This window comes from Somniosus microcephalus, unplaced genomic scaffold (genome assembly GCF_052327205.1).
Source record: "Somniosus microcephalus isolate GS21.2 unplaced genomic scaffold, FLI_Smic_1.0 scaffold336, whole genome shotgun sequence".
In the NCBI taxonomy this organism is placed as follows: Eukaryota; Metazoa; Chordata; class Chondrichthyes; order Squaliformes; family Somniosidae; genus Somniosus; species Somniosus microcephalus.
This window is the reverse complement of record NW_028225523.1, coordinates 111,410-135,757: the sequence shown is the minus strand read 5'-3', so window position 1 is coordinate 135,757 and position 24,348 is coordinate 111,410. Positions and strand designations below refer to the sequence as shown.

At 47.5% G+C, this 24,348-nt stretch overlaps 1 protein-coding gene across 1 annotated transcript in view; it reads right to left on the bottom strand.

The window, feature by feature from the left end:
* The window catches only part of LOC147081822 (uncharacterized), a gene marked incomplete at its 5' end in the record, with an annotated part of 178,371 nt that overhangs the window by 52,365 nt on the left and 101,658 nt on the right, over window positions 1-24,348 (bottom strand). The window contains one exon of the mRNA XM_085980655.1: window positions 16,467-16,602. Coding sequence (XP_085836781.1) covers window positions 16,467-16,602 — 136 coding nt within the window. The remainder of the gene's footprint in view (window positions 1-16,466; window positions 16,603-24,348) is intronic.

Here is a 24,348-nt window from a genome sequence, read left to right as displayed (position 1 = left end):
TGAACTGCGCAAGCTATCAAAGTACTGTCAGTTTGGTACAGGACTAGCAGACGCTCTGAGAGATAAATTCGTGTGTGGATTACTAAAAGAAGGAACTCAAAAGCGACTGCTAGAGGAAAAGGACCTTACGCTTGATAAAGCTGTCACCATTGCAGCATCGCACGAGGCCGCAGCAAGAGGCACCGCGGAAATGCAGCTAAGGTCATCGGAACTCAGCACCAATCGAATGGCATTGGGTGCAGTAAAGTGTTATCGTTGCGGAAGGACAACGCACGATCAGAACCAGTGCTGGTTCAAAAATCAGGAATGCAGAAAATGTGGCAGGCTAGGTCACATAGCTAAAGTATGCCGGTCAGGAAAGAAGACCAGCAACAAAAAGTCACCGCAGGAAAGGTGCAAAAAGGTACACAAGGTGACAGAGAACAGTTCGGATGAACAGAAGACGGATTCAGACTCCAGCAGTAAGGAACTGGGTTGTCTAAGAATACATAATGTGGGTAACACAGCAGACCACCAAACTATCTGGGTCACACTTCAGATAGCAGGAGTCCAAGTGAAGATGGAATTGGACACTGGATCGGCATTGATGGTCATGAATAAGCAAGATTACAAAAGGTTATTTCCACACATTCCCCTAAGGGATACGGAGATTGTATTGAAAACATACACGGGGCAAAGAGTATACCCCATCGGAAAGATAAAGGTAAAGGTGGTCCACAAGGGTAAAGAAAGCCGAGGAATGGACTTATATGTGTTACCTGAGGGAGGTCCACCACTACTGGGACGGGAATGGATCAGGAGAATAAATATGGACTGGCATTCCTTAAAAGCACTAACTGTAGATTCCGGTAAAAAGGACGATGTCAAACCTAAACGACTGTCCAGAATATTGGACGATGCTAAAGAGGTGTTCCAGCAGGGACTGGGAACACTGAAAGGAATTACGGCAAACATCAAGGTTGAAGAACATGCAACCCTGAAATTTTTCAAAGCTAGACCGGTACCTTATGCGATACGACCTGCTGTGGAAGCTGAGCTGGAAGGACTAGAACGTTCCGGAGTACTGTCAAAGGTGGACTGGAGTGAATGGGCCACGCCCATTGTTCCCGTCATGAAGCGTTCATCGAGTAACAAGTCGGGGGAACCGGGGAAGGTTCGCATCTGTGGCGATTTCAAGATCACTGTTAATCCGGTGCTTCACACGGTGCAATATCCGCTTCCACGGATTGAGGATATCTTCGCTTCGTTGTCTGGCGGGAAACACTTCACCAAGATAGACCTGGCGCAGGCGTACTTACAGATGGAAGTTGATGAAGCGTCACGCCAGTATCTCACGATCAACACGCATAAGGGCTTATATCGGTATAATAGACTGGTTTTTGGAGTGGCATCGGCTCCAGCGATTTGGCAAAGGGCCATGGAGCAGGTATTACAGGGAATTCCAGGCACACAATGCTACCTGGACGACATTCTGATTACAGGAGATGATGATGAGGAACACCTTGCAAATTTGGAACAGGTGCTCACCAGATTGAAAGAATATGGACTTCGAGTTAATCGCCAGAAATGTGAGTTCTTTCAGAAGCAAATCTCGTACTGTGGTCACGTCATTGACCAGGAGGGGCTTCACAAGTCACCTGACAAGATCGAAGCTGTTGTGAAGGCTCCCGCTCCGGAAAATGTATCCCAGTTGAGGTCGTTCCTAGGGTTGATTAACTATTACCATAAGTTTCTGCCAAATTTATCCACGGTGCTACACCCGCTGAACGCTCTTTTGCAGAAGGGAGTGCCATGGAAGTGGAGCGAGGACTGTAAGCGGGCCTTTCACAAAAGCAAGGCATTGATCACCTCTAAGGAAGCGTTGGCTCACTTTAACCCAACGCTGCCTATTCGTTTAGCTTGTGATGCTTCTCCATATGGTATTGGGGCAGTGCTCTCACATAAGTTGCCAAATGGCTTGGAAAGATCAGTCGCATTCGCATCCAGATCATTGACCTCCGCTGAGCGCAACTATGCTCAGATAGATAGGGAGGCTCTCAGCCTTGTGTGGGGAGTAAAAAAAATTAATCATTACCTGCAAGGGCAAAAGTTTACGCTGCTGACAGACCACCAGCCATTGGTTTCCATTTTTAACCCTAAGAAGGGTGTTTCGGTGATGACAGCGCAGAGGCTCCAGAGATGGTCCCTTTTCCTAGGGGCACATCAATATCAGATCGAATTCAAAGGTACAAAGCAACATGGTAATGCTGACGGGCTGTCGCGCCTGCCACTACCTACAGTGGAAGAGGCACCGACAGTTGACCCTGTTGAGTTATTTCACTCGACCATCATCGAATGTTTACCAGTCACCAATGCAAGTATTGAGAGAGAAACCAGGAACGACCCGACACTGTCTCGGGTCTACGAATTGACAGTGAAGGGATGGCCAGCTCATGGTGAACCACTGTTACCGGCATTCTCAGCCAGACGAGAACAGCTGTCCGTCTGTCAAGGAACATTGATGTATGGAACAAGGGTGATTATTCCTCCTAAATTAAGGGAGAGAGTTCTAAAGGAACTGCATGAAGGTCATCTGGGGGGAGTCAAGATGAAAAGCCTTGCTAGGGCTTATGTGTGGTGGCCAGGTATCGACCAACAAATAGAGGATCTGACTAAAAGCTGCTCAGGGTGCCAAAAAGTTCAAAATGCACCTCCAATTGCACCGCTGCATCCATGGGAATGGCCTTCAACCCCATGGCAACGTGTACATATTGACTTTGCAGGTCCATTCATGGACTCCATGTTTTTAATTGCGGTAGACGCACATTCTAAATGGCCAGAAGTGATTAAGATGGCGACCACTACCTCGGAAAAGACGATCGCAGTTCTAAGAACGATATTCGCAAGAAATGGATTGCCAGAACAAATATGTTCAGACAACGGACCGCAGTTCGTGTCAGAAGAATTCCAGAAATTCATGAAGAAGAATGGGGTGAAACATTATACCTCTGCCCCATATCATCCGGCTACAAATGGGTTGGCCGAGAGATTTGTACAAACGTTCAAAAAGGCGATAAAGGCCATGAGCGAAGACCAGATTCCACTACAACACAAGGTGGACAATTTCCTAATGGCATATCGAAACGCCACTCATGCAGTGACAAATCAAAGCCCTGCCATGATGTTCTATAACAGGAGGTTGCGGTCCAGGTTGGACTTGTTAAAACCAAATGTGCGGAGGGAAGTCGAAAACAAACAGTTCCAGCATATAAATAACAAGACCACTCGGAGTTTCGAAATAGGACAACCAGTGTTAGCCCGGGACTATAAGAATGAGAAATGGCAATCTGGAACAATTCGTGCCAGACAAGGACCCCTGATGTACACGGTAGATATTGGTGAAAACGTAATACGACGTCATGCTGACCAACTTGTAGAATCGAGAACAAGGGTCGAACCCATGACTACGACAGAGACACCAGTGGAAGAAGTTAGTGAACCTGAAGCATCTACCTCAGACGCCAATGTATCTGATGATGTCCAATCCATAAGAGATCAACTAGATGAGTCACCCCAGCAACGAGAATCAGAGACCCCTGAAAGGCGTTATCCAACTCGGATCAGGAGGCCTCCTCAGAGACTGAATCTTTGAACAGTTTTGCATGAAGTTGTATATATGTTATCCATGTTATGTTTAAATTGGGATGTACACTGTTAAGCTAAAAAGGGAGGAATTGTGGTGTATGTAACCTGTACCACCTTAAGAGACTACCTTAAGAGATGGACTACTTTCTCTTGGCTACTGTATATTGTAGTACCGGTGGTGACCACACCGGTATATAAACTCTGTGTAGTAATTTGCTAAGCAGTTCAGCCCTGACCTTCGATTAGTAAAGACCTGTTTAAGTTATTCTTGTTGTCTGTGTCCAGTGATTTAGAATAAGCATATCTGGGACACTCAGACTCAACAGCAGTAAAAGAGGACAAATGGATGATCCCACTGCAGGTAAATGGAGCATTAGTTACATTGAAACTAGACACTGGGGCAAAAGCAAACTTAATCAGTATGAGTGACATTAACAATATGAAAGAAAAGCCCAAAATACAGAAAAAGTCAGTACTACTGAAGGACTATAATGGACAGAAAATAGATAGCTTAGGTGTATGCAGACTTAAAGTGACAGTCAAAGACAAAGTGCATCATCTCATGTTTTCTGTTGTGGCTGAAGGACTTGATTCACTACTGGGTGACAAAGCTTGTGAGGACTTAGAACTGGTCAAGAGAGTCTACCGTATAAACTGTGCCATAAGCAGACCAGATGACTCGGTGGATTCTGTAGTGAATAATTTCCAGGATGTGTTCAAAGGATTTGGAGTTCTACCATTCACTTACAAGATCCAGCTAAAGGAGGATGCTCAGCCAGTGGTACATGCTCCACGAAGAGTTCCAGCACCCCTGCGTGACCGGCTCAAGAATGAACTGGACAGAATGACCACACTAGGAGTCATCAGGAAAGTCGAAGAGCCAACAGACTGGGTTAACTCCATGGTATGTGTAAAGAAAAAGAACAATGATCTAAGAATATGCATGGATCCAAAGGACTTAAATGCAAACATAAAACGTGAACACTATCAGATTCCCAAGCGAGAAGAAATCACCAGTGAAATGTCAGGTGCCAGATACTTTACAAAGCTCGATGCCTCACAAGGATTTTGGCAACTAAAACTGGATGAAGAGAGCACCAAATACTGTACCTTCAACACACCATTTGGCAGGTATTGTTTCCTCAGAATGCCTTTTGGGATAATATCTGCATCTGAAATCTTTCATAGAGCGATGGAACACATAATTGAAGGTCTGGAAGGAGTCCGGGTCTATGTTGATGACATCATCATCTGGGGCTCCACACTGAAAGAACACAATGAGAGACTGACTAAAGTGCTACAGAGCATACGCCGGAATGGACTGAAGCTCAACAAAGCCAAGTGTCAGTTTTGCATCCAGGAAGTCACTTTCCTAGGAGATAATCTATCTGGTAAAGGAATAGAGCCAGATATGGAAAAAGTAAACGCCATACTCAAAATGCCCCGACCCACTGACAAAAAAGGAGTGCTACGCATCATGGGGATGATAAACTTCATTGGAAAGTTCATTCCTAACTTGTCAGCCAAGATAGCCTGTCTGCGAGACCTGCTACGTAAAACAAATGAGTTCGCATGGACAGAAAGACATGAACAAGAGTGGATAAACCTCAAAACAGTGCTGACAACCACACCTTTACTCACCTTCTTTGACCCAACAAAAAGAATCAAAGTGTCAACGGATGCATCAAAAGATGGCCTAGGTGCGGTCTTGCTACAAGCAGAGGGTGAAGATTGGAAGCCTGTTGCCTATGCCTCCAGGTCTATAACTGATACTGAGTGTCGATACGCCCAGATTGAAAAGGAATGTCTAGGCTTGGTAGTTGGACTAGAAAAGTTTCATGGCTACATATATGGACTTCTCACCTTCACAGTTGAGACAGACCACAGCCCACTGGTTGCCATCATAAAAAAGAACCTGAATGGTCTCCAAGGATTCAACGACTCATGATGAAGCTGCAAAGATATGACTTTGAACTGATCTACACACCAGGCAAATACATCGTGTTAGCAGATGCACTATCCCGAGCACCCACAATGAGTCATGTGAGCTCTACTGAAGAAGACGTGGATGTTCATGTGCGTATGGTCACTGCTGCGCTGCCCGTGTCAGACACAAAATCAAAGCAAATAGCAGAAGAAACAGTAAAAGATACAGTATTACAAACAATAATAGAGAACATTCATCATGGTTGGCCAAAAGGCTCCTGTCCAAAATATTTTCACATAAGGTCAGAATTGAGTGTCGCAAGTGGACTATTACTAAAACAGAACAGAATAGTCGGCGGGAATCCTGAGCGGCAGAGCGGGGCTATAAAAGGCCCCAGAGACCAGGTAAGGCCTCACAGCGTCGGCGGGAATCCTGAGCGGCAGAGCGGGGCTATAAAAGTCCCCAGAGACCAGGTAAGGCCTCACAGCGTCGGCGGGAATCCTGAGCGGCAGAGCGGGGCTATAAAAGTCCCCAGAGACCAGGTAAGGCCTCACAGCGTCGGCGGGAATCCTGAGCGGCAGAGCGGGGCTATAAAGTCCCCAGAGACCAGGTAAGGTGTACCAGTCTCCAGTCTGGGAGGAGAGAGGTAAAAAGTAATCCAAGTGTGACGTCACCAGAAAGCGGGTAAGTGATTGATTGGTTGGTGAGTATTTCTCCCTGTTAAGCTTAAATCTCTTTGGTTTATAGTTTCTAAGGTGTGATATTCACCATCTAGAATCGGGGCAGAGGATATTTAAGAATAATATTAATACATTTAATTAATTACATAGAATGGGAGATCAGGTGATGTGTTGCTGCTGCAATATGTGGGAGCTGGTGAACACCATTGATGCTCACGGTGATCACATTTGCAGTAAGTGTTGGCTGCTCGAGGAACTCCGGCTCCGTGTTGAAGAGCTGGAGTCCGAGCTTCAAACACTGAGACACATCAGGGAGGGGGAGAGTTACCTGGACTCTGTGTATCACGAGGTAGTCACACCAATTAGATTAATTAATTCAGATGTAGTCCGTGGCCAGGGTCAGGATGGTGTGACTAGAAGTGAGGTAGGTACGGGGATCCAGGAGGTAGTGTTGGAGGAGCCGCAGCCCTTGCACTTGTCCAACAGGTTCGAGGCTCTTATTCCCTGTGGGGACAGGAGCAGGGACTGCAGGGAGGATGAGCAACCTGGCCACAGCACCGTGGAGCAGGGGGCCATTCAAGTGGGGGGAGTTGAAAGAAATGTTGTAGTGGTAGGGGATAGTATCGTTAGGGGGACAGATAGAGTTCTTTGCAGCCGAGAGCGAGAGTCCCGAAGGCTGTGTTGCCTGCCCGGTGCCAGGGTTAAGGACATCTCCTCTGGACTGGAGAGAAACTTGGAGTGGGAGGGGGAGGATCCAGTTGTCGTGGTCCATGTTGGTACCAACGACATAGATAGGACAAGGAAGGAGGTTCTGCTGAGGGAGTTTGAGCAGCTAGAGGCCAAATTAAAAAGCAGAACCACAAGGGTAATAATCTCTGGATTATTACCTGAGCCACGAGCGAATTTGACTAGGACAAATAAAATTAGAGAGTTAAATGCGTGGCTCAAAGACTGGTGCGGGAGAAATGGGTTTTGCTTCCTGGGACACTGGCACCAGTACTGGGGCAGGAGGGAGCTGTTCCGTTGGGACGGGCTTCACTTGGCCTGTGCTGGGACTAGAGTCCTGGCGGATCATATAACTAGGGCTGTAGAGAGGGCTTTAAACTAACTAGTGGGGGGGAGGTTCCTGGAGAGCAAATAATAAAAATGACAACAGAGAAGGTCAAAGACTTAGGTAGCAGTGGGGAAATTAAAAACCAGAGCGTGTCAGGAAGGGGCAGAAGGTATGGAGTAAAAGGTAAAGTAATAAAAAGGGCAAAAGCAGGAACTAAGTGTCACAAAACACCTTTGAAAGTTCTCTATCTGAACGCACGTAGCATTCGTAACAAAATAGACGAGTTAATGGCACAAATAACTACATATGGGTATGATCTTGTGGTCATTACAGAAACATGGCTGCAGGGTGACAATGCCTGGGAATTAAACGTACCAGGTTATTTAACGATCAGGAAGGACAGGCAGGAAGGAAGGGGAGGTGGGGTGGCTATGTTAATAAAGGAAGGAATCACTGTAATACAGAGAAATGATATTGGGTCAAAAGATCAGGATAATGAAACAGTTTGGGTGGAGGTAAGGAATAATAAGGGGAAAAAAACAATAGTGGGCGTAGTCTATAGGCCTCCGAACAGTGGCAACTCTGTTGGACGGAGTATCAATCAGGAAATAGTTGAGGCTTGTAATAAGGGAACATCTATAATTATGGGGGATTTTAACTATCATATTAATTGGACAAATCAAATTGGGCAGGGCAGCCTTGAGGATGAATTCATTGAGTGTATTAGGGATCGATTTCTTGAGCAGTATGTAACTGAACCGACCAGGGGGCAAGCAACCTTAGATCTGGTCCTGTGTAACGAGACGGGATTAATTAAAAATGTCCTAGTAAAGGATCCCCTTGGAATGAGTGACCATAACATGGTTGAATTCCATATTCAATTAGAGGGTGAGAAGGTTGGATCTCAAACAAGCGTGCTAAGCTTGAATAAAGGAGACTATGAATGTATGAGAGCGGAATTGAGTAGAGTGGATTGGGAAAATAGATTAAAGGGTAAGACGATACATGATCAGTGGTGTACATTTAAGGAGTTATTTTACAACTTCCAAAAAATATATATTCCACTGAGAAGAAAAGGGTGTAAAAGAAAAGACAGCCATCCGTGGCTAAGTAAAGAAATTAAGGATAGTATTCGACTAAAAACAAGGGCATATAAGGTAGCCAAATCTAGTGGGAGGATAGAGGATTGGGAAAACTTTAAAAGACAGCAAAAAATAACAAAAAGATTGATTAAGAAAGGGAAGATAGATTATGAAAGTAAATTAGCAAAAAATATAAAAACAGATAGTAAGAGTTTTTATAGTTATATAAAAAGAAAAAGGGTGGCTAAAGTAAATGTTGGTCCCTTAGAGGATGAGACCGGGAAATTAATGGTGGGAAATATGGAGATGGCAAAAACACTGAATGAATATTTTACATCAGTCTTTACAGTAGAGGACACTAAGAATATCCCAACACTGGACAAACAGGGGGCTAAAGCGGGGGGAGGAGCTAAACACGATCAAAATCACTAAGGAAGTGGTACTCGGTAAAATAATGGGACTCAAGGCGGATAAATCACCTGGACCTGATGGCTTACATCCTAGGGTCTTGAGGGAAGTGGCGGTAGGGATTGTGGATGCATTGGTAATAATTTTCCAAAACTCCCTTGACTCGGCAAAGGTCCCGGCAGACTGGAAAACTGCTAATGTAACACCCTTATTTAAAAAGGGCAGTAGACAGAAGGCTGGAAACTATAGACCGGTTAGCCGAACATCTGTGGTAGGTAAAATTTTGGAGTCCATTATTAAGGAGACAGTAACAGGACATTTGGATAATCATAATTTAATAGGGCAAAGTCAGCATGGTTTTATGAAGGGGAAGTCATGTTTGACAAATTTGCTGGAGTTCTTTGAGGAAGTAACGTATAGGGTGGATAAAGGGGAACCAGTGGACGTAGTGTATTTAGACTTCCAAAAGGCATTTGACAAGGTGCCACACAAAAGATTATTGCTTAAGATAAAAAAATCACGGGATTGGGGGTAATATTCTGGCATGGATAGAGGATTGGCTATCTAACAGAAGGCAGAGAGTTGGGATAAATGGTTCATTCTCAGACTGGCAATCAGTAACTAGTGGTGTTCTGCAGGGGTCAGTGCTGGGTCCCCAACTCTTTACAATCTATATTAACGATTTGGAGGAGGGGACCGAGGGTAACATATCAAAGTTTGCAGATGATACTAAGATGGGAGGGAAAGTAGTGAGTGAGGAGGACATAAAAAACCTGCAAGGGGACACAGACAGGCTAAGTAAGTGGGCAGAGATTTGGCAGATGGAATACAATACTGGAAAGTGTGAGGTTATGCACTTTGGCAGGAAAAATCATAGAGCAAGTTATTATCTTAATGGCAAGAAACTGGAAAGTATTGAAGTACAAAGGGATCTGGGGGTCCTGGTGCACGAAACTCAAAAGGTTAGTATGCAGGTGCAGCAAGTGATTAAGAAGGCCAATGGAATGTTGGCTTTCATTGCTAGGGGGATAGAATATAAAAATAGGGAGGTATTGCTTCAGTTGTACAAGGTATTGGTGAGACCGCACCTGGAATACTGCGTACAGTTTTGGTGTCCATACTTAAGAAAGGACATACTTGCTCTCGAGTCAGTACAAAGATGGTTCACTCGGTCAATCCCGGGGATGAGGGGATGGACATATGAGGAGAGGTTGAGTAGATTGGGACTCTACTCATTGGAGTTCAGAAGAATGAGAGGCGATCTTATTGAAACATATAAGATTGTGAAGGGGTTGGATCGGGTGGATGCAGGGAAGATGTTCCCGATGATGGGTGAAACTAGCACTAGGGGGTATAGTCTTAGAATAAGGGGCTGCTCTTTCAAAACTGAGATGAGGAGGAACTACTTCACTCAGAGGGTGGTAGGTCCATGGAATATGCTGCCCCAAAAAGCTGTAGAAGCTACATCATTACATAAATTTAAAACAGAAATAGACAGTTTCCTAGAAGTAAAGGGAATTAAGGGTTACGGGGAGCGGGCAGGAATTTGGACATGAGTCTAGGTTCGGATCGGTCATAGCCCTGTGGGTAGCGGAGCGGACCCAGGGGCCGTGTAGCCTGATCCTGCTCCTATTTCGTGTGTCTAATTCCGTTAGATTCAGGAGATGGTTCTATGATAGTGGATTGGCGGTTAGGATCAGATCAGCCATGATCTTATTGAATGGCGGAGCAGGCTCAAGGGGCCGATTGGCCTACTCCTGCTCCTATTTCTTATGTTCTTATGTTCTTATTCCATAGGCTCTACGTCAAGACATGCTCAAAAGGATTCATGAGGGACACCTCGGAATTGAAAAATGCAAAAGGAGAGCAAGAGACACTGTTTATTGGCCTGGCATAAATAAGGACATTGAGAACATGATAGGCAAATGTGAGACATGTCAGAAACACCAAAACAAACAAGCAAAGGAACCAATGATAGTAGCTGACATACCAGCAGCACCATGGCAAAAGGTTGGTATGGACCTTTTTCATTTAAATGGTAAAGACTATCTAATAGTGATTGACTACTATTCTAGCTATCCTGAGATGGCGCTGCTCTCAAGCACCACAGCAAGCAGTGTCATAATGCATGTGAAATCCATCTCCGCCAGACATGGAATTCCCAGGATTGCCATTAGCGACAATGGTCTGTGCTTCAACTGTAAGGAGTGGCAACAGTTTGCAGCACATTATGACTTTCAACACATCACATCCAGTCCTTTGTATGCTCAGTCGAATGGTAAGGCAGAGAAAGGTGTTCAAGTTCTCAAGCAGCTACTGAAGAAAGCGACAGAAAGCAAGTCTGATCCTTATCTCGCCCTGCTGAGCTACCAAGCCTCACCTTTAGACTCTGGTTCTTCACCTGCTGAACTCCTAATGGGTCGCAAGTTGCGTACCACGCTACCCTGCTGTGCAAAAGAAAAGCAGAGTAAGGAACTGAGACAGAGACTTCAACTGTTAAAGCTGAAACAGAAATCATACTATGACAAGTCATCCAAAACTCTGAAACCATTGACAAGGGATGGTGTTGTCAGGATTGAGGATCCAGATGCATGGAACAGGAAAGCTACAGTTCTTGAGGAAGTAGGACCAAGGTCATACACTGTTAGAACTGAGGAAGGACAGATTCTCAGGAGGAACCGCCGTTCCCTCCTAAAAACACAAGAGACTATCGAAGAGCAAATCGATGACAATGCCGCAACTGAATCTTGTCACTCACCACCAGAACAATCTAACACAAATACACATACAGGCTCTCATGAAAACACATCAGACTTACCTGTGCTGAGAAGATCCACACGTGAAGTAAAAAAGCCTGATAGACTTAATCTTTGAGTACAAAGAAAACTACATTGAAAATGTATTGACTGTTGAAGATGTTTATGTTGTTATTGATTGACATTGATTGATACTGATTTTGTTTAACCTCAAAGAAAGGGGGATGTAATGATCAGTAACCTGTCATTCTGGAATGGTACACTAGGTGGTGCTGTATGTATATAAGAGTGGGCTACCCAGGATGCACTAGGCTACCCACAAGGCAGCAGTCAAGATGGAGGCCTCTACAGATACTGTACCTAGTCCACATGTGCGCAATAAAGTGTCTAGCAAAAGCTAGCTATTCTTAATAAAAACGACTAGTTATCAATGAACATAACAACGATGAGTAAAATTGGTCTGGGAGACATGGAGATAGGTGGTGCAGCGCTCACCTTCCATGCAACACCGTCCTGGTGGCGTTGCTGAAGGGATCCGGGATGAATTTCCTGTCCAGGTTGGGCGTTGCAGCTTCCACAGCCTCTGTGAGTGAAGCTGTGGAGTTTGCAAGGAATTGTGGGTAATGTAGAGGTCTGAAATTTAAAGGGGCCATGCACACTGAAGCAATACAAAACAAAATGCAGTGAATCAATACATTTTTCAGCCCTTTCTGCCTTTTAAGAAATATTCAATAGTTAAAAGAAGTTCCAAATGTGAATATTCAGCTGTTAAAGCTGAATTATCTTCCTAATCTCAACAAGTGGGAAAACTGCCTCCGCACTAACACATATGGCTCAGCAAGCCAGAGAAGGGGCACCGAGGGTCTCACACGCAGCACTCCAACTTTGTGCAGTGGGTTAACATTACAAGGGAGGCCCTCTACCCACAGGGACCAGGAGGCCCTCCAGAAAGAACGATGTGGGAGTACATCAATAAAGCTGTCACTGCCAGGTCAGTGAATGCATCTTCAAAAGTCGTCTCCTACCAACTGCACCATTAGCCTCACACACTGCTCAATGCACAACCCCCAATCACTCACCTACCAACAATCTGCACCAATGATGAGGGGGTCAACACTGGAAGAGAGGTCCTCTACCCACAGAGCATCAGGCGGGCCTCCAGAAAGAATGATGTGGGACCAGATCACCGAGGCAGTCACGGCCAGTAGTGTCGCTCCCAGGACCTGGCTCCAGTGCCTACAGAACTTTCCTAACCTCAGACTAGTGGTCAAGATCAGTGAATACATCTTCAAAAACCGTCTCCTACCAACTGCACCACTAGCCTCACAAACTGCTCAATGCACGATGCACCCGCCCCCATCACTTACCTACCAACAATCTCTACCAAACACAAGGCACACCTCCCATTCCTAGCTTCACCTCACCCCCTTGGAGGAGACAATGCAGGCCATTCTTGGCAGGTGCATGGTCGAGCCCTTGGCCAGCGGCGGGGCTGAAAGGCTACAAGATGCGGGTATCCTCGTACATTATCCTCCTTCTGGCATGCACCTCTTTCTTTCCTGCCCTCCTGTCAGCACAACTCCACCCTTGTGTCTTCCTCATTTCACATACTCAAGAAATGCAGCCTGCCCAGCCAGTGGGACTGCAGGCGGATGATTCCATCCCGAATATCCTGGCCACAAAGGGGCTGTCTGCGATGCATCCTTCCATCAGATTCCTCCTCTTCTGCTTCCTCCTCTTCTGCGTCTTCCTCTTCTGTGTCTTCCTCTTCCCTCTGCAAGCGAATGCTGTAAATGTGAAATGACAGCATAAAATGCTGGAAATACTCAGTTGGTCAGGCAGCATGGCGACCTGAGACGTGAACCCTGTTTTTCTCTCCACGGATGTTGCATGACCTGCTGAGTATCTGCAGAATGTTCTATCTTCTCAAAGGCCTTCATTTACCATCTGACCCCTTGCAAGCATCCAACAGCACTCTCTACACACTTAACAAACTTTTCACATCTATTGCAGCAAGCCACCACTTCAATAAAATCCAAAAAAAAACAGTCCAAACCCTTAAATTCAAACTTTTTTCAAATTCAAATTCAAATCGCTTTATTGGCATGATAAGGTACATCTTATGTTGCCAAAGCATCAAAATAAATTTATGGTTGAACACATAAACGCAGTTCTATTCATACAGTGTATAAACAGGTATATCCCTGAGTGTATAAATATACATTCGCATTGTTTATATATACTCTTTTCTTAGTTTACTGGTTGTCCCTCTGTTCATGGCAAGCTGTAACATAGTGTGCCGCCAGTGTTACACAGCTTCTCTCCTCCCCCAGTAGGAATGGGAGTTTTTGGTTGTCATTCAGATTTCTGAATTCAGGGCATATTTGTGAGAATTTTTGGTAGAAATTCTCCCTGATGCCCTGATATTTTCCACAGGCTGTGAGGAAGTGCATCTCTGTCTCCACTACTCCCTGACTGCAGTGAGAGCATATCCTGTCTTCTCTTGGCAGCCTGGTCTGCCTGTGTCTGCCTTTTTCGATCGCTAGGCTATGTTCGCTAAGTCTGTACCTTGTCAAGGTTCTTCTCAGTTTGTTATCCTTTACCATGGTCAGGTAATTAGCTATGTTGTATTGTCTGTTTAGGGCCAAGTAGCAATGATGTGTGTATCCCTTTTAGAGCTGCAGACATCACCACTGTCAGCCCGCTTGCACTTAGGACCCAGCGCTGAATTCAGCACCAGGGTCGAAGTTCATGTTGGCGACGTTAAGCTGGCTGCCATTTTATCACCATTTCATGGCGCTATGGAGTGGCAGTAAGAACATGAATTTCTAGCCCTCTGTATTAAATCAACTTAGCTTATTTTTTACATATTTTTTTGCTTTTTAACTAACTACTTGGTCTAGTTTAAGTTAAATCGAAATTTACCAGTAACTTACACCACATCCTCTGCATTTATTTTGACATCACTTTCTCAAATTCCCTCGGTGTTTATTTTATGCATTCAGCTGATCCTGCCACTGCCATCGCCGTTTAAATCTCCTCCGGCCTCTCCCGTGGTGCTCTGTGCTATGAGGTTATATGCTGGGTCTTAAGGTTACAAATTATGGTGGAATATAATGCTGCTGTTGCTGATGGTCCACACCGCCTCTTGGATGCCCAGTTTTGAGATGCTAGATCTGTTATGAATTGATACCGTTTTGTATGCTAGTACAGGAAACTCTCGATTTACCGGCACCCAAACAACCGGAAATCTCGGTTAACCGGCAAAATGCAGGAGTAGGTTCAGTTAAGTTTTTCTTCATATTAGTGGCCGTTTCTTGATTCTTAGCTGTGTAATCGGGGGTTTCTGCACTTGTTGCTAAGCAACAGGGACGCTTGGTCTGTGGCCGAGTTCTTGCAGCTATTGCTAAGCAACAAGGAAGCCTGGATTTGTTGCTGTGTACGGAGCTCTCGTACCTTTTAACTATACCTCTCTGTAATCCGGACTTTTTGATAAACCGGCACCACGCCGGTCCCGTCGGCGCCGGATAAAAAAGAGTTTCCTGTAGTGTCACAATGATGGAAGGTGTCCTCAGTGTGAAGACGGGACATTGTCTCCAGAAGGACTGTGCGGTGGTAACTCCTACTAATACTGTCATGGAAAGATGCATCTGCGACAGGTAGATTCGTGAGGATGAGGTCAAGTAGGATTTTCTCCAGTGCTGGTTCTCTCACCATCTGCCACAAGCCCAGTCTGGCAGCTAGGACTCAGGCTTTAGGACTCAGCCAGTTCGGTCAGTTGTGGTGATACCAAGCCACACTTAGTGATGAACATTGAAAGCCCCACACAGAGTACATTCTGCATCCTTGTTACCCTCAGTACTTCTTCACCACCACTTGGAGTACTTATTCATCAGCTGAGGGAGGGCGGTAGGTGGTAATCAGCAAGAGGTTTCCTTGCCTGTGTTTGACCTGATGTCATGAGACTTCATGGGGTCCAGAGTCAATGTTGAAGACTCCCAGGGCCACTCCCTCCCGACTGTATACCACTGAGCCAGTACCCTTGGTGGGTTTGTCCTGACGGTTGGACAGACATACCCAGGGATAGTGATGGAGGAGTCTGGGATGTTAGCTGAAAGTTATGATCCTGTGAGTATGACTATGTCAGGCTTGACTAGTCTGTAGGACAGCTCTCCCAATTTAGGCACAAGCCCCCAGATGTTAGTGAGCAGGACTTTGCAAGGTCTATTGGGCTGGGTGTGCCTTTGTCGTGTCCGAAGCCGGTGCCTAGGTCGATATCGGGTGGTCCGTCTCGTTTTATTCTTATTACTTTTTGCAGCAGTTTGATACGACAGAGTGGCTTACTGGGCCATTTGAGAGGGCAGTTAAGAGTCAACCACATTGCTGTGGGTCTGGACTCACATATAGGCCAGACCAGAAAAGGACAGCAGGTTTCCTTCCCTAAGGTGAGGAAGGACAGGATCAGTGGCTCGGGGATATGCTCTGTATTGGTTGGAATTTATAAATAAACTATTAAATAAGAAAAATAAACAAATGGCCTCAGTTTTCCTGGGTGGGGTGGGGGGGGGGGGGGTGGTGGGGGTGAGCGGTGCGGGTTGATTTGGGAGGGGGAGATCAGCCAGGGTTCCAGAAGAGAAAGGGAAAGAAAGAGGCTTTGAAATAGATAACAACACTGCTGTAGAAGGCACAAGGGATACCAGAAAGCTAAATGAGAACACTAGGAAAAAGAATATGGGTCAATGTTTCAAAGCATTGGAGTCAAGATTGAATAAATTTATATGAAAACACAAATAATTCATAAGAAAAATTGGAGATTTGGGAAAGTAAATAAATATGTATCAATACTATTTATAATGGATACATAAAGTAAAATAATGGAAACAGATTTTCATGTTCTAATACATTCAATACATGCAAAATAAAATAAATAAATACCTTTTCCTTCATTTCTCCAATATTTTTCATACCGTAAACTTGACCTAGAAGATCTTTCAGAGATTGTACAAGTGCTTCCTTGAACAATTTGTGTAGCTTTCTTCCAGTAAATGGAAGCCTTTTCTTGCCCATGTACCTTTAAAAACAACAATATTTGTAATACAGAGTATACAAGTTCAGTCGGTTTGGTTTCCTCTAAAGGAAATGTGGAATAGATTGGCACACAGTGGAAAAAGTCAACTTTTCTCTAGGTTTGGAAAGAGAGGATCTATCTGACAACTGTTGTAGAATCGTAGAAATTACTAGTACTAGATCTAGTGCCAGTACTAGATCCACTTATCCGATTCTCTTTTAAATAACATTATAGACTCTGCTTTATCAGCCATTTGTGGGAAAGCATTCCATGTTCTAATAACCCTCTGTGTGCAACATTTTCTTTTAACTTTCCTCTTTGTTCCTCTAGTGATAATCCTGAATGTATTCCCCTTCGTTACCAGCCCTGACATCACACCTACAGTTTTCGGGCAGGAGACTGTCCTGTTTATTCAAATGAGGTCCAGGAGAGTAAATGGTTCAGGCCTCACGCTGAGCTTCCCTGCCGCCCCACTCGCTCACTGCCCCAACCTGCCCCCTTAAAATTGGCACCAATGTATTGACTATCTTTTTATTCCAATCACAAGCCTACCAACATTATTAAAACAGATTACCTGGTCATTTATCTCATTGCTGTTTCTGGGACCCTGATGTGCGCAAATTGTCTGCTGCATAGTACACGATACAACAGTGATATACCTATCAATTCGTCCAATAAAAAGCGACGAGTTAGGAACGTAACTAAAGGTTTTTATTGACTAAATAACAGAGCCCACCCTCGTGGGTGATCGGGTCCAACAAGGAGGAATACCAGCCAGTCGACTACCTTTATACCTGGGCAGGTAGGTGGAGCCATGGGCGGAGTCGGAGGTGGTCAGCCCAGGTATAACAGCGCGACAAGAGGCGACCTCGTATAGTGATACAACAGTGAGAACAGTGATAACAATACAACAGTGATAACTATAGTGTAACGATAGTGAACGATAAAAGTGGTTTACCACATTCACCCCTTGTTTAGATTTGAGTCCGGCGGGGTGAAGTGTACTACCAGTTCTGGTATGTCAGTCTGTCCGGAGGCCTCGTAAGCCTCTCCGATCGTCGCAGCGGCGGTGCTGCATTATCCGGTGTTAATGCTGGTGTCTGCGTGGTCGGCGAAGGCTCGTGGGGTTCCGGCATGCCGTCTACCTGGGCTGGAATTGGGGGGGTGGTGGGGGGGGGTAAAGGTGGTGTCTCCAGAGTGCCCGAGGGTGCGAGGTCTCGTAAGGAGACAGTGTCCTCCCGCCCGTCTGGGTAAGCCACGTAGGCGTACTGGGGGTTGTCGTGCAGGAGGTTCACCCTCTCGACCAGGGGGTCCGTTTTATGGGCCCTCACGTGCTTTCGCAGCAAGACGGGCCCCGGAGAGGTCAGCCAGGTTGGTAGAGTGGTTCCCATAGTCGACTTCCTGGGGAAAACAAACATTCGTTCATGGGGGGTGGTGTTAACGGCAGTGCAAAGTAGTGACCGGATGGAGTGCAGCGCTGTCGGGAGGACTTCCTGCCAGCGGGAGGTTGGGAGGCCCTTAGACTTTAAGGCTAAGAGGACGGCCTTCCATACCGTCGCGTTCTCTCTTTCCACCTGGCCGTTCCCTTGGGGGTTGTAGCTGGTGGTCCTACTTGCTGCAATACCTCTCGCTAGTAGGAACTGACGGAGTTCCTCGCTCATGAAGGAGGAGCCCCGGTCACTATGTATATAGTTCGGGAACCCGAACAAGGCGAAGAGGTCGTTCAGGCACTTGATGACCGTGGTACTGGTCATGTCTGGGCAGGGGAAGGCAAAAGGGAAACGGGAGTACTCATCAACGATGTTGAGGAAGTACACATTACGGCCAGATGACGGTAGAGGCCCCTTAAAGTCGATGCTCAGGCGCTCGAAGGGGCGGGTGGCCTTGATCAGGCTTGCTCTGTCCGGCCTATAGAAGTGCGGTTTGCACTCGGCGCAGGTCTGGCAGTTCCTGGTCATGGTCCTGACCTCCTCGATGGAGTAGGTCAGGTTACGGGCCTTAATGAAATGGTAAAGTCTGGTGACCCCGGGGTGGCAGAGGTCATTGTGGAGGGTCTGAAGTCTATCAATATGCGCGCTGGCGCATGTAATTCGTGAAAGAGCATCAGGGGGTTCGTTCAGCTTACCTGGCCGGTACAAGATATCATAATCGTAGGTGGATAGCTCGATTCTCCACCTCAAGATCTTGTCATTCTTGATTTTGCCCCTCAGCTTGTTATTAAACATGAAAGCAACCGAACGTTGGTCGGTGAGGAGGGTAAATCGTTTGCCTGCCAGGTAATGCCTCCAGCGTCGTACCACCTCCACAATTGCCTGGGCTTCCTTCTCGACCGACGAGTGTCGGATCTCGGGGCCCTGTAGGGTCCTTGAGAAGAAGGCCACCGGCCTCCCCTCCTGGTTAAGGGTAGCGGCTAGGGCGAAGTCGGATGCGTCGCTCTCCACTTGGAAGGGGATGGACTCATCCACTGCGTGCATTGTGGCCTTGGCTATGTCTCCCTTGATGAGGGAGAAGGCCGCGCACGCTTCCTCCGTGAGGGGGAAGGATGTGGACTTCATGAGGGGTCTGGCTTTGTCCGCATAATTGGGCACCCATTGGGCATAGTAGGCGAAGAGCCCCAGGGTTCTCTTAAGTGCCTTAGAGCAGTGGGGGAGGGGTAGCTCCATGAGGGGGCGCATTCTTTCGGGGTCGGGGCCGATGAGTCCGTTCTCTACTACACAGCCAAGGATGGCAAGGCGCGAGGTGTTAAACACACATTTCTCCTTATTGTAGGTGAGGTTCAGCCGTTGGGCCGTACGGAGGAATTTCTCCAGATTCACGTCATGGTCCTGCCGGTCGCGGCCGCAGATGGTGACGTTATCTAGATAGGGGAATGTGGCCTGCAGTCCGTTCTGGTCAACCATCCGGTCCATCTCCCTTTGGAAGACCGAGACCCCGTTGGTGACACTGAAGGGGACCCTAAGGAAGTGGTATAGGCGCCCATTCGCCTCGAAGGCGGTGTACTGGCGGTCCTCGGGGTGGATAGGGAGTTGGTGGTAGGCCGACTTAAGGTCGATGGTCGAGAATACGCGGTATTGTGCAATCTGATTGACCATGTCAGATATGCGGGGAAGGGGGTATGCGTCCAGCTGGGTGTATCTGTTTATGGTCTGGCTGTAGTCGATGACCAGGCGATTTTTATCACCGGTCTTAACGACCACGACCTGGGCACGCCAGGGGCTGTTGCTCCCCTCGATAATGCCCTCTTTCAGGAGGCGCCGCACCTCAGAGCTAATGAAGGCTCTGTCCCCAGCGCTGTACCGCCTGCTCTTGGTAGCGACGGGTTTGCAGTCGGGGGTGAGGTTAGCGAACAGGGAAGGTGGCAGCACCTTGAGGGTGGATAGGCTGCAGGTGTTACGCAGTGGGCGGTTTAACATTCGCTGGTTGTCGACTGTGAGTGGGGGGAGGGGTCCACCGTATGCTAGGGTTACACTTTGGAGGTGGGATTGGAAGTCCAGCCCTAGTAGGACGGCAGCGCAGAGCTGGGGGAGGACGAGGAGTTTAAAATTTTTATACTCCGTACCCTTAACCGACAAGGTCACAACACAGTAGCCGCTAATGTCCGTGGCGTGGGACCTCGATGCCATCGAGATTCGGTTGCGCGTTGGCAGGACAGGGAGGGAGTAGTGGCTCACCGTGTCTGGGTGGATGAAGCTCTCCGTGCTTCCGCTGTCGAACAGGCAGGTCGTGGCGTGGCCGTTTACTTTGATGTCCATCATCGACTTGGACAGGTGGTGTGGGCGGGCTTGATCCAGAGTGACGGAGGCTAGTGTGTAGGTAAGCGAGTCGTTGTCGTCTGCGGGTGAGGCGGTCGTCGGGTCCGGGGGCCCGGTGGCAGTCGGGCGTGGTGGGTAAAATGGCGTCTCCCACGAGGTAGGACAAAATGGCGGAGAAGATGGCTGCCCCCATAACTCACATGAGGCACTATTGGGGTCGGTTGCCTTGATCAAAGATGGCCGCCCCCATGACTCACGTGTGGGGATGCTGGCCTCAGTTGCCTTGAAAGAAGATGGCCGCCCCCACAGTTCGCATGAGGCACTGCTGGCCTCTGAAGATCCGCTCCTGCAGGCCTTAGAGAAGTGGCCTTTCTTCCTGCAGGTTGAGCAGGTAGAGTTCCTGGCTGGGCAGCGCGACCTCGGGTGCTTCTCCTGGCCGCAAAAGAAGCAGCCAGCGGCCCGATCGCGGGTGCCCGATGTCGGAGCCGGTACCGGGGGTGGCGGTCCCGGTCGGGTCCGGGACGCCGACGCTGAGGTAGGTCCCGGGGGCGGCGCTGCGAAGGGTATTGCGGTAGGGGTCGGGCCCGAGTCCCAGGGTCGCGAGCAGTACCTGGAAAACGCCTCCTGGTCCTGATGGGCCACCTCTAGGGAGAGAGCGAGGGCTTCAGCTTTGTCCAGGTCCAGGTCTTTAGCTTCAAGCAGTCTTTGCCGTGAGTAGTCGGACCGTAGGCCTTTCACAAAGGCATCGCGGATATTATCTTCCGTATTTTCAACAGCCGTCACCGCTTTAAAGTCACAGTTCCTGCCGAGTGCTCTTAGCGCCCGTAAAAATTCAGCTACAGACTCTCCTGGCTGTTGCGGGCGGGATCTTAGGAGGTGCCTGGTGTACATGTAATTTACCGGGCTCCGGTACTGCTGTTTCAGTAGGTTGATAGCGGCCTCGTATGTAGTCGTGTCCTGGATGAGTGCGTATACTCTCGGGCTCGCTTGGGCGTTCAGAACTCTTCGTTTGGATCTCTGAGGGACGCCGGATTCTTCCAGGTAGGATTCGAAGCAGTCCAGCCAGTGTTTGAAGTTGAGGGCTGAGTTTGCTGCCTGTGGGTTTAGATCCAGGTACGGTGGTTTGAGGGCTTGCAGCCAAGCCGGCTGGTGTGGCTGGTGTAGTCCGGTGTCTGAAAGCTGCTGTGGCTGTGCTTCTGGGAGGGCTTCTGGCTGGCCAGTAGTAGACATCTTTAAAATTTAGTCAATAAAATTGATATACCTATCAATTCGTCCAATAAAAAGCGACGAGTTAGGAACGTAACTAAAGGTTTTTATTGACTAAATAACAGAGCCCACCCTCGTGGGTGATCGGGTCCAACAAGGAGGAATACCAGCCAGTCGACTACCTTTATACCTGGGCAGGTAGGTGGAGCCATGGGCGGAGTCGGAGGTGGTCAGCCCAGGTATAACAGCGCGACAAGAGGCGACCTCGTATAGTGATACAACAGTGAGAACAGTGATAACAATACAACAGTGATAACTATAGTGTAACGATAGTGAACGATAAAAGTGGTTTACCACAAACAGTGACTGCACTTCAAAAGTAATTTATTGGCTGTAAAGCGCTTTGGATAGCTTGAGGACATTAAAAACGTTATATAAATGCTTCTGCATCTTCTTTCAGGAGAAGACAACATGCAATGACCATGAGAGTCAGGCCAAAAGGGGTGATCCTCTAACTTTGGGCCTTTTAGAAAGTGGTGATGAAACTCCTGGGAAGGCACACAGAGAAGCTGTCACTGATAGAAAAATTAGTGGGTCTCTGTCGGCTGTAGAATTACCTTGACAAGGAGTTGCTTTTCCTTCTCCTGTTGTAGTTGCTTAGCCAAGCTTCTTGCAAGGAAACTCTTGTTACTCATTCTTCTGCACCTCACAAAATCTTTGCTTATCTGCTACCTATTTCAACCTCTTACTCTTCTTCTTCAGGTGAAACAAGGCAAGAAGCAATAGAGCAGGAGGAGGAAGATGTGCCAAGCCTTTGGGTTCAGGATAACTCCTCTTCACCGCCCCCCAACGCCTAATATTCTGACCCATGCCATCATTCACCTTCTCCCACTCACCAGTCCAGACAGAGGTACCTAGAGTCATAATGGTACAGAAGGAGACCATTCGGCCCATCGAGTCCGCGCCGGCTCTCTGCAGAGCAATCCAGTCAGTCCCATTCCCCCACTCTATCCTCGTAGCCCTGCAAATTTATTTCCCTCAAATGCCTATCCAGTCTCCTACTGAAAACTTTGAGTGTCTCCGCTTCCATCGGCAGCGAGTTCCAGGTCCTCACCACTCGTTGCGTAAAAAAGTTTTTCCTCACATCCCCTTGTATCTCTTGTCCAACACCTTAAATTTGTGTCCCCTAGTAATTGTGCCATTAACTAGTGGGAACAGCCTTTCCCCAGCTAGTCTATCCAAACCCGTCATAATCTTGTCCACCTCTATCAAATCACCCCTCAGCTTCCTTTGCTCTAATGAAAGCAAATCCAGCTTCTCCAACCTGTCCTTGTAGCTAAAATCCCCCATCCCCGGAACCATTCTGGTAAATCTCCTCTGCACCCTCTCAAGTGTCTTCACATCCATTCTAAAGTGTGGTGATCAGAACTGGATGCAATACTCCAGTTGTGGCCTAACCAGTGCTTCTGGTGGCAAAAACAGGAAGGCAGATTATTATCTGAACAGCAATAGACTGGGAGAAGGGGAAGTGCAATGAGACCTGGGTGTCCTTGTGCACCAGTCGCTGAAGGTAAGCATGCAGGTGCAGCAGGTGGTTAAGAAGGCAAATGGTATGTTGGCCTTCATAGCGAGAGGATTCAAGTACAGGAGCAAGGATGTCTTGCTGCAGTTGTACAGGGCCTTGGTGAGACCACAACTTGAGTATTGTGTGCAGTTTTGGTCGCCTTATCTGAGGAAGGATGTTCTTGCCATGGAGTGAGTGCAGCAAAGATTCACCAGACTGATACCTGGGATGGCAGGAATGACGTATGAGGAGAGATTGGGTCGATTGGGCTTATATACGCTGGAGTTTAGAAGAATGAGAGAGGATCTCACTGAAACATATAAAATTCTAACAGGACTAGACAGACTAGATGCAGGAAGGATGTTCCCGGTGGCAGGGGAGTCCAGAACCAGGGGTCACAGTCTAAAGATAAGGGGCAAGCCATTTAGGACAGAGATGAGAAGGAATTTCTTCACCCAGAGAGTGGTGAACCTGTGGAATTCTCTACCACAGAAGGCAGTTGAGGCCAATTCATTAAATATATTCAAGAAGGAATTAGATATATTTCTTAAGGCTAAAGGGATCAAGGGATATGAGGAGAAAGCAGGGACAGTGTACTGAATTTGGATGATCAGCCATGATTTCATTAAACGGCGGAGCAGGCTCAAGGTGCCGAATGGCCTACTCCTGCTCCTATCTCCCATGTTTAATGGTTCAGCATAACTTCTCTACTTTTGTACTCAATACCTCTATTTATAAAGTCCAAGATCCCATGGCCTAAAAATTCAGTTGCTTTGCGCCTCCCGTTAGCGCCCTAAGAGGGCGCGAAAAGGGCGCAAAGCAACTAGCGCCTGGGCACGGCGCCGCCAACGCCTCCCACGAAATTCAGTGGGAGGTTAGCGGCAGCGATAACAGTTAGCGCCCCGCGGCGCTGCGCCGCCGGCAGTGACGTCATTGCCGTGCGCAGCTACCGATCTTCGGTAGCGCCCCCTGACTTACCGCTGGACGCTATATCCGATAGGATCAGGGGGGCCTACCTGCGGCCGGGGTGGTGCAAGTAAAAGTGGACATACCGGGCACCCATTTTTGTTGCTGGCTGCCTGCCAGCACCTGTCCCCTCAGCCGTCCCCGGCCTGCTCTGCAGCCCCACCGCAGAGTGCCGGCTGCGCTCCGTGAGCCCGGCACTTCTCTTGAGTGCCGGCCTCTTTTGCCGGTACTCTGGTAGCTGGTGGCCCAGCTGGGCCCCGG